The sequence below is a fragment of the Chiloscyllium plagiosum genome, unplaced genomic scaffold (genome assembly GCF_037043375.1).
Source record: "Chiloscyllium plagiosum isolate Xiang-an unplaced genomic scaffold, Cpla_swu_hap1 HiC_scaffold_14, whole genome shotgun sequence".
In the NCBI taxonomy this organism is placed as follows: domain Eukaryota; kingdom Metazoa; phylum Chordata; class Chondrichthyes; order Orectolobiformes; family Hemiscylliidae; genus Chiloscyllium; species Chiloscyllium plagiosum.
In genome coordinates, this window is record NW_028270152.1 from 55678350 (window position 1) to 55697251 (window position 18902).

At 38.9% G+C, this 18902-nt stretch overlaps 1 protein-coding gene across 5 annotated transcripts in view; it reads right to left on the bottom strand.

Annotated features, from left to right (window-relative positions):
- The window catches only part of pdzrn3b (PDZ domain containing RING finger 3b), a 307213-nt gene that overhangs the window by 90309 nt on the left and 198002 nt on the right, over positions 1-18902 (bottom strand). Inside the window, exon 1 of one of the 5 annotated variants that reach the window (XM_043708364.2) lies at positions 10085-10243. The exons of 3 other annotated variants lie outside the window; for them this stretch is intronic. In XM_043708364.2, the coding sequence (XP_043564299.2) occupies positions 10085-10153 (69 nt within the window). In that variant the 5' untranslated portion in view covers positions 10154-10243. Of the gene's footprint in view, positions 1-10084; positions 10244-18902 lie in introns of those variants that run through there. One more of the 5 variants, XM_043708365.2, reaches the window with a different exon arrangement.

Genomic DNA, 18902 nt, shown 5'->3' on the forward strand with positions numbered 1-18902 from the left:
ATCCCAGGCACCCTGTCAGACATATTTACTTTCGATGGTTTAAATTCAGATTGATAATATAGCTGGGACTATGAGGTCTTGATACTTGTATCTCCAGTTAACCTGTCATACTGTTCATGAAATAATTTTTCCACATTATAGCCACAGGAAATGTGACATTTTAAGCTGCAGAGTACAATAATAACATTGTACTTATGATGTTAAGAAACACTGAATGAAATCCTTTTTCGGTGAAAATATCAGCCATCTCAAAAGATATCCTGCAGCTTGTTTTTATTTTACAAATGATGCAAACAATCAAATTTTCCAAGTGTCAATGAAGCACTCAGCAAGCTTAGAATTTTCAAAATATTGCATTAAGTGTAACAATGCAAAATCAATAGACTTTTAACATGGCTGCTTTTGCTGTCTGATTTTCTTGAGTTGTTAATTCTCACAAAAGTATGCAAAATATATTTTCAAATTCTTTGATTTAACTTTCAATTGCTGGTGTTTTTAACTTTAAGTGTGTCAAAAGCATGCTTAGAACAACATTAGATTCAAAAACGTTGAGTCAGTTATTTGTCACCTTTAGGAAAGGAATGCATTTCATCCTCTGGGTGTTGCTAAATCTAAGTAACTAATAAAAATAACAAAACTGAACTCAGCAGATAAAAGTCCTGAAATTTTAGCCTGAACAGGAAGTTAGAATACATTTAGAATCCTTGAATGAAGTTAATAATCCAGATTAAGCATTTTATTTCTTATGTGTGTCAGTGGATCACATAAATTATTCATGGTCAACTCAGGTGGAAAATTTCAATTGCCAGTTTCTCACAAACGTCCAATTAAGAAGGGAACTTCTGAGCTACAGACAGGCGCCACCATCATTAAAGGGCAGTTTCTGAAGATTACAGGTCTCCTGTCTGTCAAACAGAGTCTTTTCTGAGGCTAACGTAAATCAGTGGCTAGAAAACTGAAATTAAATACCTCACGCAGAAAGAAAGCCCTTGTGAACTATCACCTTGTTTAAACAAATACCTGCCTACTTTCAGGTAATTGCGCTGTGTTCAAAGTAATAGTGGTGGCAAGAGGAGGCGTTGAAAATTTTCACTTAATTGACTATGCTCCATGTATTAATTGACAAAAGCTCCTGAATAGAGACAACCTGTACAATTCCTTTGATTTATCACAAGAATTGAAAACAGTAGTGCCAGGTGGACCTGACAAAACCAGCTCCAGAAATCAGCTCCAGACAACCAAATTGATCCAACAAATCTGTTACAATAACCATCTGTAAAGTTAAGAATCTAATGAAGCAGAAATGCACCTGGGCATGTGTTCATTCGATGAGGGACAGGTGGTAACAACATAAGCCAAAAGACATAGTTAACCTGCTTGTTGACGTGCGCAATTAAAAGAACATTCACAATTGCGTACATCAAATATCATGTATATCTATGAGGCATATAAACTAGAATTCTGTTTTATATTTGAACATATTGCACTAAATGTGTATTTGAAATTACCACATACCATACTCAATTTTGACTGCACAGGCAAGTGTTTTTTTTCTCCCACTTACAAATTATTGATAGATAAAAGAAGCAATTATGCACCTTACATTCTGGTGCTTTACTGAGGTGGCTTAGTGACCCTCTTCAAAATCAATGAACAAAAGAATTTAGTACATAATTTAGCATGAAAACGCAAAACAACAGGATAAAACAATCACTGGAGTCTCCAAGTACAAAAAGGTTTTTGACAATGTTAAACTATACAGTGCACTCGGAGAGCGTTGAATAAATATTTCCCTAAATCAATCACAGTGCTAAAGAGAAATGTTTCTATATGTTGGTGAGTGGCTTTAATAACATGCCAGGTTAAGGAAAAAATAATTATGATTAGCGTAATGAGAAAACTCCATGCAGCAGAACCCTTCAATCCAAATAGCTGAGGCTGTGGAATCAATCAGGGCTGAGTGCTCTGTTCAACATTATAAATTTAAGCTATTAAAAGCTATAAGACTCAAAGTCTATTTAGAATGCACAGTTACAAATTAAGACAGTCCAGAATTATTAAGGATTATAGTGATAGATTTTAACTGACCAAAATAATCTGATCAGGATACTACTTCTCCCTGGGAAACAAACAGTTCAAATACATTGAAAATGTCAATAGGTCCAGTGAGTCTAGGTCCAGTGAGTCTAGGTCCATATGTCTTAAGAATAGACTAAACGAAGATGATCAAATATACAGGTCACCAGGTCTAATCCCTGACTAATGCACAGATACTGCTGAGGTTCGCTTCATTAAGGCATTGGCCAATTGCCTGTAATTTATTCTCACAGCTATCTGCAGTTAATGGTGCAGGACTATGGTGTTCCTCTCAAATGGATTATTAGTTATATTTTTAATCATATAATAAACTTTCACTTAAAGAGTTACTGCTATTTAAATCTATGTAAAAACATAATGTGCAATTTCAGTTACACAACTGCTTTTGAAGAAATCCTAGTAATATTTGCATTTGTTACAGTGATTGAAGCTGACAAATCATAAGAATATCAAGTCGGACTGTCACTATAAACCAATACTTGCGCATTGAATGGTACCCAAGTATTAGCTGCAACCTCTTCTTGTACATTGAAAAATATGACAAGAGTTAACAAGTTGTAAACTGACTTTTACATGAAAACATAAATAAAACAACATTCTCAGTCAGGTTTGATTGTAATTTCACCCTCTATTGAGAACACATAGTGCCTGCCACCCAACCTGACATCACCAAAATGCCCACTTTTCTTTTCTCAGCCACATGTAACACTAGAGCCAACTGAGATTTGGTCCTCAGTCATAGAGTCACAGAGATGTACAGCACAGAAATAGACCCTTCAGTGCAACTCATCCATGCCGAAGAGATATCCTAAATTAATCTAGTCCCATTTACCAGCACTTGGCCCATATCCCTCCAAACCTATTCATATACCCATCCAGATGCTTTTTAAATGTTGTAATTCTACCAGCCTCCACCACTTCCTCTGGCAGCTCATTCCATACATGCACCACCCTCTGCGTGAACAATTTGCCCCTTAGGTCCCTTTTAAATCTTTCCCCTCTCACCTTAAACCTATGTCCTCTAGTTCTGGACTTCCCCACCTCAGGGAAAATACTTTGTCTATTTATCCTATCCATGCCTCTCATTATTTTATAAAGGATCAATGGGCAGCAATTAGTGGCACAAATACTGTTGGTTCTTCCTGTCTCCCTGATTCAGGGACACCAAGGCACACTCCAGTGCTAATACATCTGCCTGACCAACATCACACCATGCACACAGGCTTAGCTTCAAAACTGGACTCACCCTAGTTTCAATGGCTGAGGAACCATGTCATTGTACATGCACAACAAGGTTGCTCTGAATCTCAGTACTTCTCAGGGTCCCATCGCTCGTCATGTATTCCTTTGTCTTGTTTGTCCAGCCCAAGTGCATCACCTCATACTCATTCAGATTGAATTCCATTAGCCTCTGACCAGCCCATCTGACCAGCCTCTCGATATAATGTCTGAAGCCTTATTAATTAATGCTTATTTCACTAGATTTTCAATATTTTTCAAGATGTTTATGCTATCACAATCCAAAGTAACATGTTAGGACTCAACATAATATCCAGGACAATGTGCAACAAAACCTATTTAGTCTGATTCAGTTATGTGGATAGTTGAATGAATTCCACTTGGTTTAGAGAGGACCACTTAGGTGCTCAAGTCCATTGAGCATTAGTTTATCTAACATTCTGCTGTTCTGAAATTTCTGAATCGGTGTCATTATTGGATTATTGCAGAAACACTTCTGAGTAAGTGTAGTTCAGCATGTTTTATTTTTGAGGGCTGCACATCTCGAATTGTGAACAAAATCTGGGCTCCCTAATTTCCATACAAATGTGTTCTTCCTTTTGCGTCAAGGCCAATCAGTATTTTGAACATTGTGTAGATATGCAGTTCAAAGTAAACTACTCACAACAGAATCATTTTTAAAAATTCATTGAGAGGACATGGGAGGCTCTGGCTAGGCTCGTATTTAATGCTCATCTCCTTGAGGTGGTAGTGGTGACCTGCTTTCTTTCAGTAGGATAGATTAGCATACATATAATTCAGGTTCATAAGAACAGGAAAGTATCATAGAGTCATGGAAACAGACCCTTCGGTCCAACCCGTCCATGCCAACCAGATATCCCAACCCAATCTAGTCCCACCTGCCAGCACCTGGCCCATATCCCTCCAAATCCTTCCTATTCATATACCCATCCAAAATGCTTTTTAAATGTTGCAATTTATTTGAAATAAATTCATTTTCTATGCAGTCTGTGTTACCATTTTCAAAGAATTTCCAGACTGGGAACAGTAAGTATTGATGGAGTAGATTCAAATCACAGATAGAACTCTTATTTTGCTTCAGGCTTTCCAGAAAGTTAATTTTGCGAAGGTAATATGGGCAGAAATTCAGGAGATCTTTCAAAATAGAAAGTTTGGCTAGTTGGTGAAAGAATAATAGAATCCCTACAATATGGAAGCAGGCCATTCCACCCATCAAGTAAACACAGGCCCTCTGAAGAGTATCCCACCCAGACCCATCCCCCGACCCTATCCCTGTAACCTTGCACTTCACAAAGCTAATCTACCTAGCCTGCACATCCCTGAATAATTTAGCACAGCCAATCCACTTAACCAGCACATCTTTAGACTGTGGGAGGAAACCTAGAGGAAACCCATGCAGACACATGAAGAATGTACAAACCCTACACTGCCAGTCACCCATGGGTGGAATTAAACCTCTGTCCCTGGCACTGTGAGGTAGCAGTGCTAACCACTGAACCACCAAACCACTTCTGTGTAAACCTGGATAAATTTGGTTAAAGTCATCATAGGGAGAAATAATTAATGATTATTTCATTTGGAAACCTTGATAATTGTAAAGGCGTTATTTAACTTTGCTAAACATTTGTTGTGCACTTCTTCAAAAATAGTTTTGCCTCTTTGTCCGGTAGCAGCACAGCCATTTCCTTCAATCAGGAGGATGAATAAAGATTTCTTTGTTCTGCACTGATATCACACCTTAACACCAAACTCAGAACATCCTCCTGCAGTGAAAAAAATTCTTCAAAGACATACCACAACATAGCAGAGGTTTGTGCAGGAGCCATATTCATAAGAAATGGGATGGAGACAATCCAAACGATGGGTGAGAGGGAACAGGTTTGAAGTTATGTGCAAAAGAAACTAATGTGACGTGTGAACAAAATTTTTTTACACAATGGTTCAAGTTTGGAATGCATTGCCTGGAAGAGTGGTGAGACAGGGTCAATCAAGACATTCAAGAGGGTGTTCAAGTCAGATGATTGTTTGAATAGAAACATGTGCAGGGGTACACAGAAAAGGCAGGAGATTTGTTTAAAGTCAAATGCTCAAGTAGAATACAGGTGTGGCTATGAAAGGTCAAATGGCTCACTTCTGCACCGCAGCTGTTCTGTGATCAATGTGTGCTGGATTTGAAGTCAGACTTCAGGTATTTTAATTGGCTGGTTCATCAGATCTCCAAGATTGCTCAGAAATAATGACAGCCCTTATCTTCTTACAGAAGCCTGATGAACAAATTCTGAATACACAGCAAACCTTTCCAACACTACATTCCCATTTTGAATAAGCATTTGGTATTATGCACTGAGTGCCAATTGTGTTGCTGAGATTCAATGACATTACCAAGGAATTGAAAACAATGTCAACTGGAAAGTGAGGTCATCTCTTTGAAAACACTTGGTTTATTTTCCCAATTGGGGTTGTCTAAGTGACATCTTTGTTGGCAGTAAGCCAGTTTTTGATCTGCCCACAGTGTGAAATGGCACCAAAGCCAGCTATTTAATTTTCCACATTGTTGTTGTCAGGCAATCAGCAGGGAACTCATAAGCATTGCCGAGTTAGTTGTTCGAAATGAGTTTCTTGCTGATTTTCCCCAATAGGTTTTTAGTGACATTTCTAAACTGGCATTAATGTAACCATTGATCTTTCTTCTAGTAGCCAAGGACCTTAAGTAGGCTCAGTAATAGTGAAGTCCTCAACAAGAGAGGACATTATGCAGGCTTGTGTTTGCAGGATGCATCCAATAAAATAATTGCAAATTAAAAGGTTATGTGTCTGATACCTTGACAAACATACTGTATTTCTGCTAACGGTTCAACATGAAGCATTTAAATCATAGCAATAACAATTTCACAGGGAGGTAATGTAACAATGGTTTTCTGAATTGCATTCTCATGCCACTCATAGCAACCAATTGCAAGGAATGAATAAAATTTATGCATTTCCAAACATTAAATTGTCACTTTTGATAACCCAGGTTTGAAGTTTACTTGCAATATTGGTTAACACATTTGTTTTACATAGTGACATAGTGTTTACAGAACAACCTACACTGGGAGATAATGAGAGAAGTTACCTGGAGTCATATTTGTGAAAATTTGATCAGACGTACACCCATTAATTATGATGGGCTGTTGTCTATGGATGATAAAATTGGATGGTATTTAAAAAGTGACCAACACTTTAGTACCCTAAAGGTCACTGCATATCAAACAAAAGGAACAGATGATTTATCTGGGAGAGGATGCAGTACTTCAAACCTAGTAATAGTTTTGTCACATAAATACAGTGCAGGAAAGCTGCAGAAGGCTGGCAAAGAATGCATTTGGCACATTTGCCTTCATTGGTCAGCGCATTGAGTTTCGGGGTTGGATTGTCACGTTGTGGTTGAGGGCATTGCTGAGGCCACTTTTAGAATACAGTGTTCAATTCTGGTCTCCCTGCTATGGGAAAGGTATTGTTAAACTTGAAAGGGCTCAGAAAGAATTTACAAGGATTTTGCCAGGTTTGGAGGATTTGAGTTACAGGCAGAGGCTGAATAGGCTGGGGCTGTTTTCCCTCAGAGGCTGAGGGGTGACCGGATAAAAGTTTGTAAAATCATGAGGGGCCTTCATAGGGTGAATATACAAGGTCTTTCCCCCAGGGTAGGGAGTCCAAAACAAGAGGGCATAGGTTTAAGGTGAGAAAAGAAAGACTTAAAAGGAATCTAAGGGACAACTTTTCACACAGAGGCTGGTGCATGTATGGAATGTGCTGCCAGAGGAGGTGGTGGAGGCTGGTATAATTAGAACATTTAAAAAGCAACTGGATGGTACATGAATAGGAAGGGGTTAGAGGGATATGAGTGAAACATTGGCAAATGGGACTAGATTAATTTAGGATATCTGATCGGCATGGACAAGTTGAACTGATGGATCTGCTTCCATGCTCTGTACATCTATGAGTGGATGAATCTATGACATAACTAATTCCAGACAAAACGCAGAACAGCTGGAAGCTGAAAGTTGTCAGGACCCAAAAATAAAGGGAACAGGGCAAGTTTGTAGAGATGACGATTTAGAAGAAAATGCAAGAAATGACAAGAGAACTGGATGGACAGGCAAGCTATAGAAGCTCAGCACGCTGCAAGCAAAGAAAGCATTGTCTAGCCCAAACACAATGTTGAGACTCTGTAACACAACAAAGATTCTATCAGCAGAAAAAAGACAAAGATCAATCTCCATAGAAGACTTCAGCAGATTTGATTTTGACAAAAAAGAGTTACACCATTTAATGGTCGTGGAATATTTTCTGAATAGTCAAAATGAAGATTTTAGATATAACAATGAAAAAAAAAATAAAATTATGGCAACATGAACTTAGAATTGTCAAGAATATTATGAAGAAGCAAATTGCAAAGATAGTGGCAGCTAAAAAATAAGCAAGAGAAAGTCACATTACAAAGTTGGTAGACAATTGCAAAAGGAAGACTTAACCAGGCAGGCACAATTATAATAGAGAAACCTCATGTACAAAGCTACCACAATGGGGACAACTTTACTATTAGTCTCTAGCAACAAATTTAATATCATGCTGCTAAATAGGATCCACTAAAGCACAGATAAAAAAACACAAGAAGAACAGGTTTAATTATGAAATGGAAGATTCAGTCATGATTAACATTTTATATTATGCAGCATTTTGGAGAAGCCACGAGACATCAAAATCAGCAATAATTACATCAATCTCAAGAAAGCCCTTGATATGGGAGAATATGTCAGACTTGATAATGAACAGCAGCAAATGCAATAATGCACCTCAGTGAAAGGGAAAGAAGAATCTGGAGTTATAAGGATTGTACAGTATTAATGACAGGCATCAATAAAATCAAAGCACTCTATCTTCAGGTCAGATTGGCAAAGCAAGGAAAGCCGTAAACAAACTGTAGAGGTTTAACATCAAATTCATCTTCAATACAAAAGTTTACACTGCATCAGACAAGTTAAAAGTCTTATGCACATTATGATTTGTCACTGAAACCTGGGCAATGATCAAAGGTACACAAAGACACTTTTATTTTTGCATTAATATATTTAAATTCATTCATGGGATGTGGGTGCTGTTGGTTCAGCCAGTATTTAGCACTCATTCCTAATTGCCCTGGAGAAGATGGTGATGAGCTGCCTTGTTGAACTGTTACTGTCCTTGGGTGTGGAGAAATCCACTGTGCATGACAACCACTTGGGAATATCTGAACACGGTCCAAGAAAGAACAAAAGAACTCCTGGTCAGTGAATGGCTTGAACAAAAGTTGCCCAATTGATTTAATCTTGCACTCAGGATTATTCTAGCAACAAAATACACAAAGAAATCTCCAGGAAATGGTTGTCAGCTGAGGAGAGTTGCAGCAGCTAGCCAAAAACAGGATGGAGTGAAAGAGGTTTGTGATGCTTCCTGTTCTTTCTATACTACAGTACAAGCATCAATGGCAAGTTTACCTTCTTCTACTGCAAAGCACAGTTTACTCTGCCTCTGCCTTTTGTGTATCTTTGGAACAAGAAGAGTATTTGGCACAGTAGTCTTTGCACTCAGTTGCTATAGTTGCTGTTTGATTGGTAGATGATTAAGGCTGATGAAATGCTTGTACAGCCTAGTCTTATGCTGGAGAATGCATTTCTATCATTGTGTATAATAGAAAGCAAGAAGCATTTCTTAGTTTTTATTTTAATGTAAAGATCGTACTGATAAAAGATGCCATTTTACCAGTTTTAGCTTGAATACGTTCATTATTCAGTAAAATTGCAGCCAAAAATAAAGTTTGATTTTCAATTCAGAAGAGAACATTGTAACTTGCTATCTTAATGCATCTGTGTATAACATTTTCAGTAAGTGGATAGCTTTTACACAATGTGAAGCAGTGACTCTAAACCTAAGTACCACTCATTTGCCAGACTGAACTGCAGTGCCCCCCACTGCTGTTATGTAAACAGTGCAATAGGTAAGGGGCAGGATAAACTTAAGACTGAATTGATGTACAAGTACCTCAAGAATTTTAATGTACACAAACCATTTTTCTCTTCAGTTTGGAACCAGAAATTGTTGGTTAGAGTTGATGAAGAAAACAAAGGCACAGTGAAGCTGAACAGTGCAGTACTTGAGAGAAATGATCCAGATTTTATTATTCTCCTGGGATTGACACTTTTATTTCCGATGCATTTGTAACTATGATATGACATAGTGCTGCAACACCAAAATGCATTTGCATATGCCAAACTTCACAGACTCCACCTAAACAAAGAATTGAAACACTGATTTCTGCAATATCTTAAATCTAGAAAATACAGAGATAGACATACATGTTTTCACTCTACCTGTAAATCAACCCTTACTTATAAATCACCCTTACGCTTATCATATATCCAAATGTATACAACATTTCAATTAATGCAGTATCCTATTCTATAGTTTTAAGATTAGCAAATACTAATATTGTGAGAAAAATCTCAGTTAAAAACAAAATAAAAGGCAAACACTAGTGAATAGTGAAGACTTCTAAAAGTAAGGCTGTAACTGTCTAAAAATCTTACTTGCATCTCCAATTGTTCATGTACTTCCTAATTTCAAATATGCATGAGCAGGCAATGAAAAGACTATACAATTTAAGTGTCCTTCAACACATGCAAACAGAAACCTGATAATTCATGATTACCTGACAAACTTCATACAGGAGTTTGTACTGCTCTTCTCTTTTCTGCAGGGAACACAAGTTGCACCCCATGTTGGTGAAGTATGGACTGGAAGCCTTCCTGGTCCAGATCTTGTAGTTAAAACAGCTCAGAGTTAACTGTCATTCATGTAGATATCACTTGAAGTAACCTAGGTGATTCACTTCAGCTGAGACAAATCACACTGGTAGCAGAGACAGCCCGGGTCACAGAAAACAACTGGCCCTTCCTCCCTCCCTCTCTCTCTCTCTCGCTCTCTCTTTCTCTCTGTTGCTGACTCTCCAATACGCTTTCTGCTCTGCTTTAGTCAAGCAGCTGTATCGTGCTTCAGCGCACTCTATATAGACTACTGCTCATGCATATTAATCAGCCTTCATTGATTATTCATGACAAACCATGATACAGGAGGTCATAATTGTTGACTATGACAGATGAAATTTCCCTAATTAAGAATCAACTGCTCTATTATGACAAAACATCCAGACAAATATTAACACCTTTTATTTCTAAAGCCTAGTTTCACCTTCTGTTGGAAAAAAAATGGCATTTCCTCACTGGAATTCTTTGTTGGCTTCATTATGCTGTAACTGTTAAATTAAATAAACATTTTTTTCTCTCTTAAAGTAGACTTGCGATCAGAAAGTTAAATGCAAGGATGACCTGCATTATTAAAAAAAAATTCAAGTTATTAGTCACATTGCTATGAAATTTCAGTTTACCATGAATGACTGCAATTTATTACAGCAACTCTTGATTTTAAGTTTATTTCCTTTCAGTCAGATTTGCAAGTACAGAGTATGGCAGGATCCCACTGGACAAATGCATGCTATGAAGTACCACTGCGTTAATGTATGTGTCAAAATATAGGGTAATTGAGGAGAATTATGTTGCTTGATGCAAAAGTCCTATTTAACCCTTTTGTTCAAAGCTCAATGGTTTTTCTATGATGTACATTTACACTCGTAAAAAAATTAACCCAATTCGTTCACATTTGATATTTCAAATTGCAGCACATCCAATTATCTAGCTCTATCAGTTGCTGTGGATTTAAGAAATGCAGCAGTGAACTTAATAATTTTTGTTGCCTGAGGGTAAATTGTTCCAGGATGTTAGGAGTGGGAACATGCAGCTAATACAAAGGTGCTGGAACTTCAGGCAATTAGCACCAAGCGAAAAAAAGCACAGTTGTTTTTTGGAAGCAAGCAGGCATTCTTGTCACTTTTCAAATGGGGAGGAGCCCAAACATGAATGGACTATGAAAAATGATTTCCTGGCAGGTGATATTGCACATTTCATGTGTGCGATTATCCCAGAATTCCAAAATAATTCAACCTGGAATCAAAAAAATACAACTCCCTTCTCTTGCTGTAACCCTCCTTTTCTGGGGAGCCATTACCTCATGTGCGAGTCAGTTCCATGGCCACCCTTGTCAGGTTCATAGACACTCTTCAGTACCATTCTTCATAAGTCAGCCACAACAGTGAGTGCCTGTAGGCGATTCCGTTCCATGAAGCATGACAAGAACAATCTGTCCTCACTTCAAATTTTTCAACACACGGTTTCCTGCAGGGACATCAGTGATCAGGACAGGGATGCTGGATGATATTTTTCCCTCCTTGGCCTGAGGATACAGAGGCCAATGCCAGGACCTCAATTACCACTATGGCTGAGTTCAGTTAACCTTTCAGTAATCCACATTTTCAATTATGTTGCATCCCAAACACTGATTGATAAATGGGTTGTTCTATCATTTCAATGCAGGAGACACGATGTGAGCATTTTAATTGTAATAAATGGCAAGTAACTTTGCCATGTAAGTCGAATCAAATCCAGTCAATATCTACAATTTACAATTTGCATTCATGTACAGTCTGTTAAACCCAAATAAAGCATGTCAGGGTACAATGCATAAAACAGAGGTCAAGTCAAATCGGCAACACTGACCAGAGGTTGATAAAGGAGAGTGTGAAAGGTGGAAAAGAGGGACTTAGCAATAAAATTTCTAGCATAGAATCTAAGACTGAAGGCACAACTGCTAGTTATGAATTAAGTGATGAGGGTGCAGAGACAGAAGATGAGAGATTTTGGGTTTGGGGAGGCGGTGGTGCATGGAATAGAGCAGATCAGATGCATTCAATTATTTCACTTCTGAGGACAGAATTAATCAGAACATATATTTGCTGTCATGACTACTTGTTTAATACTTCAACCTGATTTATACTTCATGTTTGCCAAGGTAACTAAAAATGTTTCTTGATCATATATTCACAAAAAAACAATGAAGAATGGAAGGTGTCATTCACTCGTAGTTAACTTTTCTCCAAAACAAACATCACCCCAAATGGCTAGGCTATGACAAGTTCAAATGCTACTATAGTGCTGATTAAAATATTGGGGACTTTGGGGACAGTGACCACAATTTGGTGACTTTTACTCTAGTGATGGAGAGGGATAAGTGTGCACTACAGGGCAAGAGTTATAGCTGGGGGCAGGGAAATTATGATGCGGTGAGGCATGACTTGGGATGTGTGGCTTGGAAAAGTAAGCTTCAAGGCAAGGGCGTAATTGATATGTGGAGCTTGTTCAAGGAGCAACTATTGAGTGTCCTTGATAAGTATGTACCCGTCAGGCAGGGAGGAAAGGGTCGTGTTAGGGAGCCGTGGTTTAATAAGGAATTGGAATCCCTTGTTAAATGGAAGAGGGCGGCCTATGTAAAGATGAGGCGTGAAGGTTCAATTGGGGCGATTGAGAGTTATAAGGAAGCTAGGAAGGACCTGAAGAGAGAGCTAAGAGCAGCAAGGAGGGGACATGAAAGGTCCTTAGTTGGTAGGATTAGGGAAATCCCTAAGGCTTTCTATAGTTATGTCAGGAATAAAAGAATGACTAGGGTAGGAATAGGTCCAGTCAAGGATAGTAGTGGGAAGTTGCGTGTGGAGGCTGAAGAGATTGGGGAGACACTGAATGAATACTTTTCGTCAGTATTCACTCAGGAACAGGACATTATTGTCAATGTGAATACTGAGTCACAATTAAGTAGAATGGATGGCTTTGAGGTATGTAGAGAAGAGGTGTTGGAAATTCTGGAAAGAGTGAAAATAGATAAGTCCCCTGGGCCTGATGGCATTTATCCTAGGATTCTCTGGGAAGCAAGGGAGGAGATTGCAGAGCCATTGGCCTTGATTTTTATGTCCTCGTTGTCTACAGGAGTAGTGCCAGAAGATTGGAGGCTAGCAAATGTGGTTCCCTTGTTCAAGAAGGGGAGTAGGGATAACCCTAGTAACTATAGGCCGGTGAGTCTCACTTCTGTTGTGGGCAAAGTCTTAGAGAGAATTGTAAGGGATAGGATTTATGAACATCTGGATAGGAATAATGTGATCAAGGATAGTCAGCATGGTTTTGTGAAGGGCAGGTCGTGCCTCACAAACCTTATTGAATTCTTTGAGAAGGTGACTAAGGAGGTGGACGAGGGGAAAGCGGTAGATGTGGTGTATATGGATTTTAGTAAGGCGTTTGATAAGGTTCCCCATGGTAGGCTACTTCAAAAAATACGGAGGTATGGCATTGAGGGGAAGTTGGAGGTTTGGATTAGGAGTTGGCTGGCCGGAAGAAGACAGAGGGTAGTAGTTGATGGCAAAGGTTCATCTTGGAGTGCCGTCACTAGCGGTGTTCCGCAAGGATCTGTTTTGGGACCATTGCTGTTTGTCATTTTTATAAATGACCTGGAGGAGGGGTTAGAAGGTTGGGTGAGCAAGTTTGCAGATGATACGAAAGTCGGAAGAGTTGTAGACAGTGAGGAAGGACGTGGCAGGTTACAGCGGGATATAGATAAGCTGCAGAACTGGGCAGAAAGGTGACAAATGGAGTTCAATGTAGCTAAGTGTGAGGTGATTCACTTTGGGAAGAGTAACAAAAAGATGGGGTACTGGGCTAATGGTCGGATACTTGGTAGTGTGGATGAGCAGAGGGATCTTGGTGTCCATGTACACAGATCTTTGAAAGTTGCCACCCAGGTAAATAGTGCGGTGAAGAAGGCATATGGCGTACTAGCTTTTATTGGTAGAGGAATTGAGTTCCGGAGTACTGAGGTCATGTTGCAGTTGTATAAGACTCTGGTGCGGCCGCATCTGGAGTATTGTGTGCAGTTTTGGTCGCCATACTATAGGAAGGATGTGGAGGCACTGGAACGGGTGCAGAGGAGGTTTACCAGGATGTTGCCTGGTATGGTAGAAAGATCGTATGAGGAAAGGCTGAGGCACTTGGGGTTGTTTTCATTGGAGAAAAGAAGGTTTAGGGGTGACTTGATAGAGGTGTACAAGATGATTAGGGGTTTAGATAGGGTCGACAGTGAGAATCTTTTTCCACGTATGGAGTCAGCTATTACAAGGGGGCATAGCTTTAAATTAAGGGGGGGTAGGTATAGGACAGATGTTAGGGGTAGGTTCTTTACTCAGCGAGTCGTGAGTTCGTGGAATGCCCTGCCAGTAGCAGTGGTGGACTCTCCCTCATTATGGGCATTTAAGCGGGCATTGGATAGGCATATGGAGGATAGTGGGCAAGTGTAGGTTAGGTGGGCTTGGATCGGCGCAACATTAAGGGCCGAAGGGCCTGTACTGCGCTGTATTCTTCTATGTTCTATAAAATACATGAACAATGCCTTGCTTGAGTAACTTTTTTTTTGAGAAAAAGTACCTTTATTTGAGCTTCAGGATGTCCTACATTTGTATGTCAAAGTGGAAATGTGTTCACTGATGAACGTAACATTGATGTTCTTCTATTCTCATGTCTGTCTGGTAAATCATACAACAGACTATTGCTCTGTAGAAAGGGAGGTGAGTGTTGATGATGCTCATTAGCACTCACTCAGGGGGCCTAATAATCTGATTTCTTCCCTTTAATTTTACGTAATTGCCTGGATTTGAGCCAAACCAGAAGGATACAGAAAAATGAATGCAGTTTCTCCATCAGCATTCCTCAGTGACTGTTGAACACGGACATTTACTTAGCAAATTTCACACAATGGAAACGTGGGAAGTCTGCCTGAGATCAGGATGTCACAATATACTCGATCATTGAATTACAGAGTTTGACATAAATCTCAGGTTTCCAACCTGCAAATCCACGTCACTGCTGACGGAAGCACTTGCTGCCAATAAATACAATCAAGAACAATTCTAATTAACATCCAGGACTAAATAGTGCAGTACTTGGCAGAAATTTTTCAGCTTTTACGTCACATTACAAAAACACCACCACGGAAAAGACCCACATTCAATCTCTTTTGGCCAGCCAAGATATTTGATCAAGCATCTAACACAATTACTGGTGACTGAGAAATGTTTGTATTGAACTCACAGTCACTGCAATTTGCATGTTAATTTCGCATCAGATGCCAATGCTTTCCAGTTAATGACATCAAAAATATGTGTGAACCATCATTTGACGTAATGTAGTAAAACACAACTTAATTAATGAATACTTCTCAGGTTAATTTAAAATTATGCATTCAATGATGAGCATTTGTTCATCACGAATTTATAACTTTCAAATATTAAAGCAAAGCAATATTAAAATTTGTGAATGCTATTTAAATTCATTAAATAAGTGTGCCCCATCTGAGCATTTACAGCTTTTCTCAGCTATGGAGTGTACCGTCGTCATAGCATCTGTCTTTCTTTACATACTTAATGCTGCGGTTTCAGCTTTACTTGAAAGTTCACTAATGTAACAATGGGAATCACTTTCAACTTCCACTGCTTGGGAAGTAACCTGTTCAAATTATTTATCTGCTCAAATATCGTTTCAGTGAAACCAATGAGTATTAAAGTGGATGGGCAGCCTGTGTCCCAAGATACTGCCCATGTAATAAAGTTGAAAATTACCTGCACTGTTTCTTTAAATTCATACAAAAATGCAGAGGCTACTTAATATTTTCACAAGGACAAGAAATGAGTAACTAGTTTAGAGATGTTACACAAAGTCAGGCTGATCTTGAGAGTCAATGATTCATTATCACTTTATTAAATTTGAAATTTTAATACTATTAAAAATAAGATTAAATTATTAAAAAAACACAATGTGCCTTCAGCAATCTATCAATTGTTCAAATAAACTTAAATAACATACACAAATATTAATATTCCTTTGCTTCAATATTTTAAATAGGCAGTCAATCATTTGTGCCAATGGCAATAAAGCTTGCCACTCCTCTTCATTTTCACGACATAAGATTTCCAACATTGCCAGCGAATGTCACAGTACCGAAACAGCTCCAGACAAGTTAACAATTGATATTCTGTGTGACAAAAGGTAAATTTCCTCTCTTTAAACTTCTTGCAGTGTCGATAGCCTTTGATGTAGGCACCCAAACCATTCTCCTTTAATGAGCCTCTAGTGTTGTCCAACTGGCTGGGATTAGTCTAACCTGGTTCCCCGTGATAGCTGAAATACCACTCACAATGGCTTCTCTTCCTCTACCTCTCTCGGCTCTTCCACTATTGCTAAGTTGCCAGACTGCTTACCTGATATTCTGGATATGCTGAGATATTCTTCAATTAAATATTGCTCAGACTCAAAAATTGTTTTTGTCCCCTGCTCAAAACGCCACTCCTTCACTATTTCGACACATTCTTGGATGGTCTCCCACATTCCACCTTCCATAAACTTGAGAACTGCTAAAACTCAAGGTGCTCATGTCTTCACTCCCAGCAAGTTCAATCCGCCTTTTGGCTCCATCTTCTTGATTTCAAAATCCTCGGAGGGCCTTTCCTATTCCTATCACTATAATCTTCTCTGACTACATCTGCATTTCTCTAAATCCAGCCACTTCAGCATTCTAATTTTAACTGCAGTATAACTGGTTTCAGTTTCCTAGACCCCAAATTCTGGAATTCCAAGCATACACCTTTTGCTTCACTACCTTTATGGCATTCCTTACAGCTCACGTCTTTGACTAGCTTTTTGGTCATCTAACCCTGATGTGCTTTGATGTCATATTTTGTGCCGAAATGCTCCTGTGAAATGTCTGGGAACACTGTATTATGATAAAGGTGTTATACATAAACCTGTGGCTGTTATTTGCCTTAAGAGTACTCACAGAAATGTACTGTGTGCAAACTGGCTACTGCCTAATATCATACTATTACAATAGCACCTTCTCTTTGAAATACCAAATCAGCTGCAAAACACTTTGGGGGAATCCCAGAGTTAGGAAAGAAAATATGTATGTGCTAGTTCTTTTTTTGCTGCCTACTCAGGTGTTCCATTCACTAAGATATTGTCAGCTGAGAGAATAGTAGCCTTGACTGACTGATCAGTCACATGCCATGTGAATGCAGAATGACACCTTTGTGCTGTATTTGAAGGGATGCTGTCTTTCAGGTAAACGTATTAATCTGAACTCCTGCTCAAGTAGAAGACGGTCTATGACAATGTTCGGACCTCACCACTAAATTCTTGTGGTGTACTGAACACCATTCTCCTCTCAACCATCAGCAGATAGAGCATTCTCCTGATCGTCCATACATATGCCTTTGTTGGCACATGCTGTACACAAACATTTGCCAACATAAAATTAGTGCTTGAACTTTAAAAGTAATTGATTCATTTTAAAGCTTGAAGCATGACTAGATTCAATATAAATGCAGGTTTTTTACTTTTTCTTTCTATGAAGACCAAAGCACACACAGCAGGTACATGAGCATTTCTGAAAGTTACTCCTATTGCTATAGCTATGGCCTACATAACTGAAATTGCCAATACAGTTGTCAGTGGTTCTGCAGACAGCAGGGCAGACAACTGTTTCTCCATCTGTTCCACTGCTGTGGGTATAGTGTCAAGTGCTTGCTCCACATGGTGCATGTGTTGTAGCAATCTCTGTTGACAAGCAGGCCTCCTAAGGTGTGTATCATCAGTTGACAAAAGAGAGCCATTCAACACATGTGGCTTCAGTACTACATCGCCTGTCTTCTCAACTACTTTCCCTGCTGTTGTTTCATAACCTTTTAATTTGTATTTACTTGCTGTTTACACTACATGGCTGCAGCGCTGTATATCTGAGCTTCTCATGGATTTAAGTTAAAAAGTGAAGCTGTTTGATGCGATGGAGAGTGTTCTCATTTGACTGCTCTGGTAATGTTGCTGCCTCTTTAATACTCTGCAAGCAGCTGTCTTATAATAAGCAAACATTTTCATTTTCAGTGCTGTGTTTATAATGACATGAAGCAGTATGCAATGTGTACAAAAACACTAATGGTGCAATTCAATCACATGCTGCTCACAACTTTGTAAGACAAACTTCCTGCAAGATCTCTTTCTTCAAATTGCCACATATGATGTTCATGCATGTCAATTTTTTTTTGGGGGGGGCGGGAATAGAAGATTTGTCATTGTCCATTAATTGACTAAAACTTTGGCTATTACACACGGGAACAATGATATTCCCTAAGATGTCTCATGCTCTTGCTGTAATAGTATTTATTTATTTGTGCGTTTATTTAGGGCTAAATCTTATTTTTTTTAAGTGCGAGTTACGAGAAATTTGGTTGGAAGAATTCTCACCACAAGGCCGAGTGAATTATCTTGCTGCACCTTAATTGCCATTTTCGCTAATGTGTGCGTGTATGTGTGTGCATGTGCGCATGCGACATCTGACTTCCTCCCCTATCTGACCACACACTGTTCCAGGAACAATGCACCAGTCACACGATATCGTTCCCAAGACCAGCATTCCTTGCATCCATATCATCTTTGAAACGCAAACTGAGCATGTGCGTGAGCACTAACATTTGAAAACTGCCTGCTCAT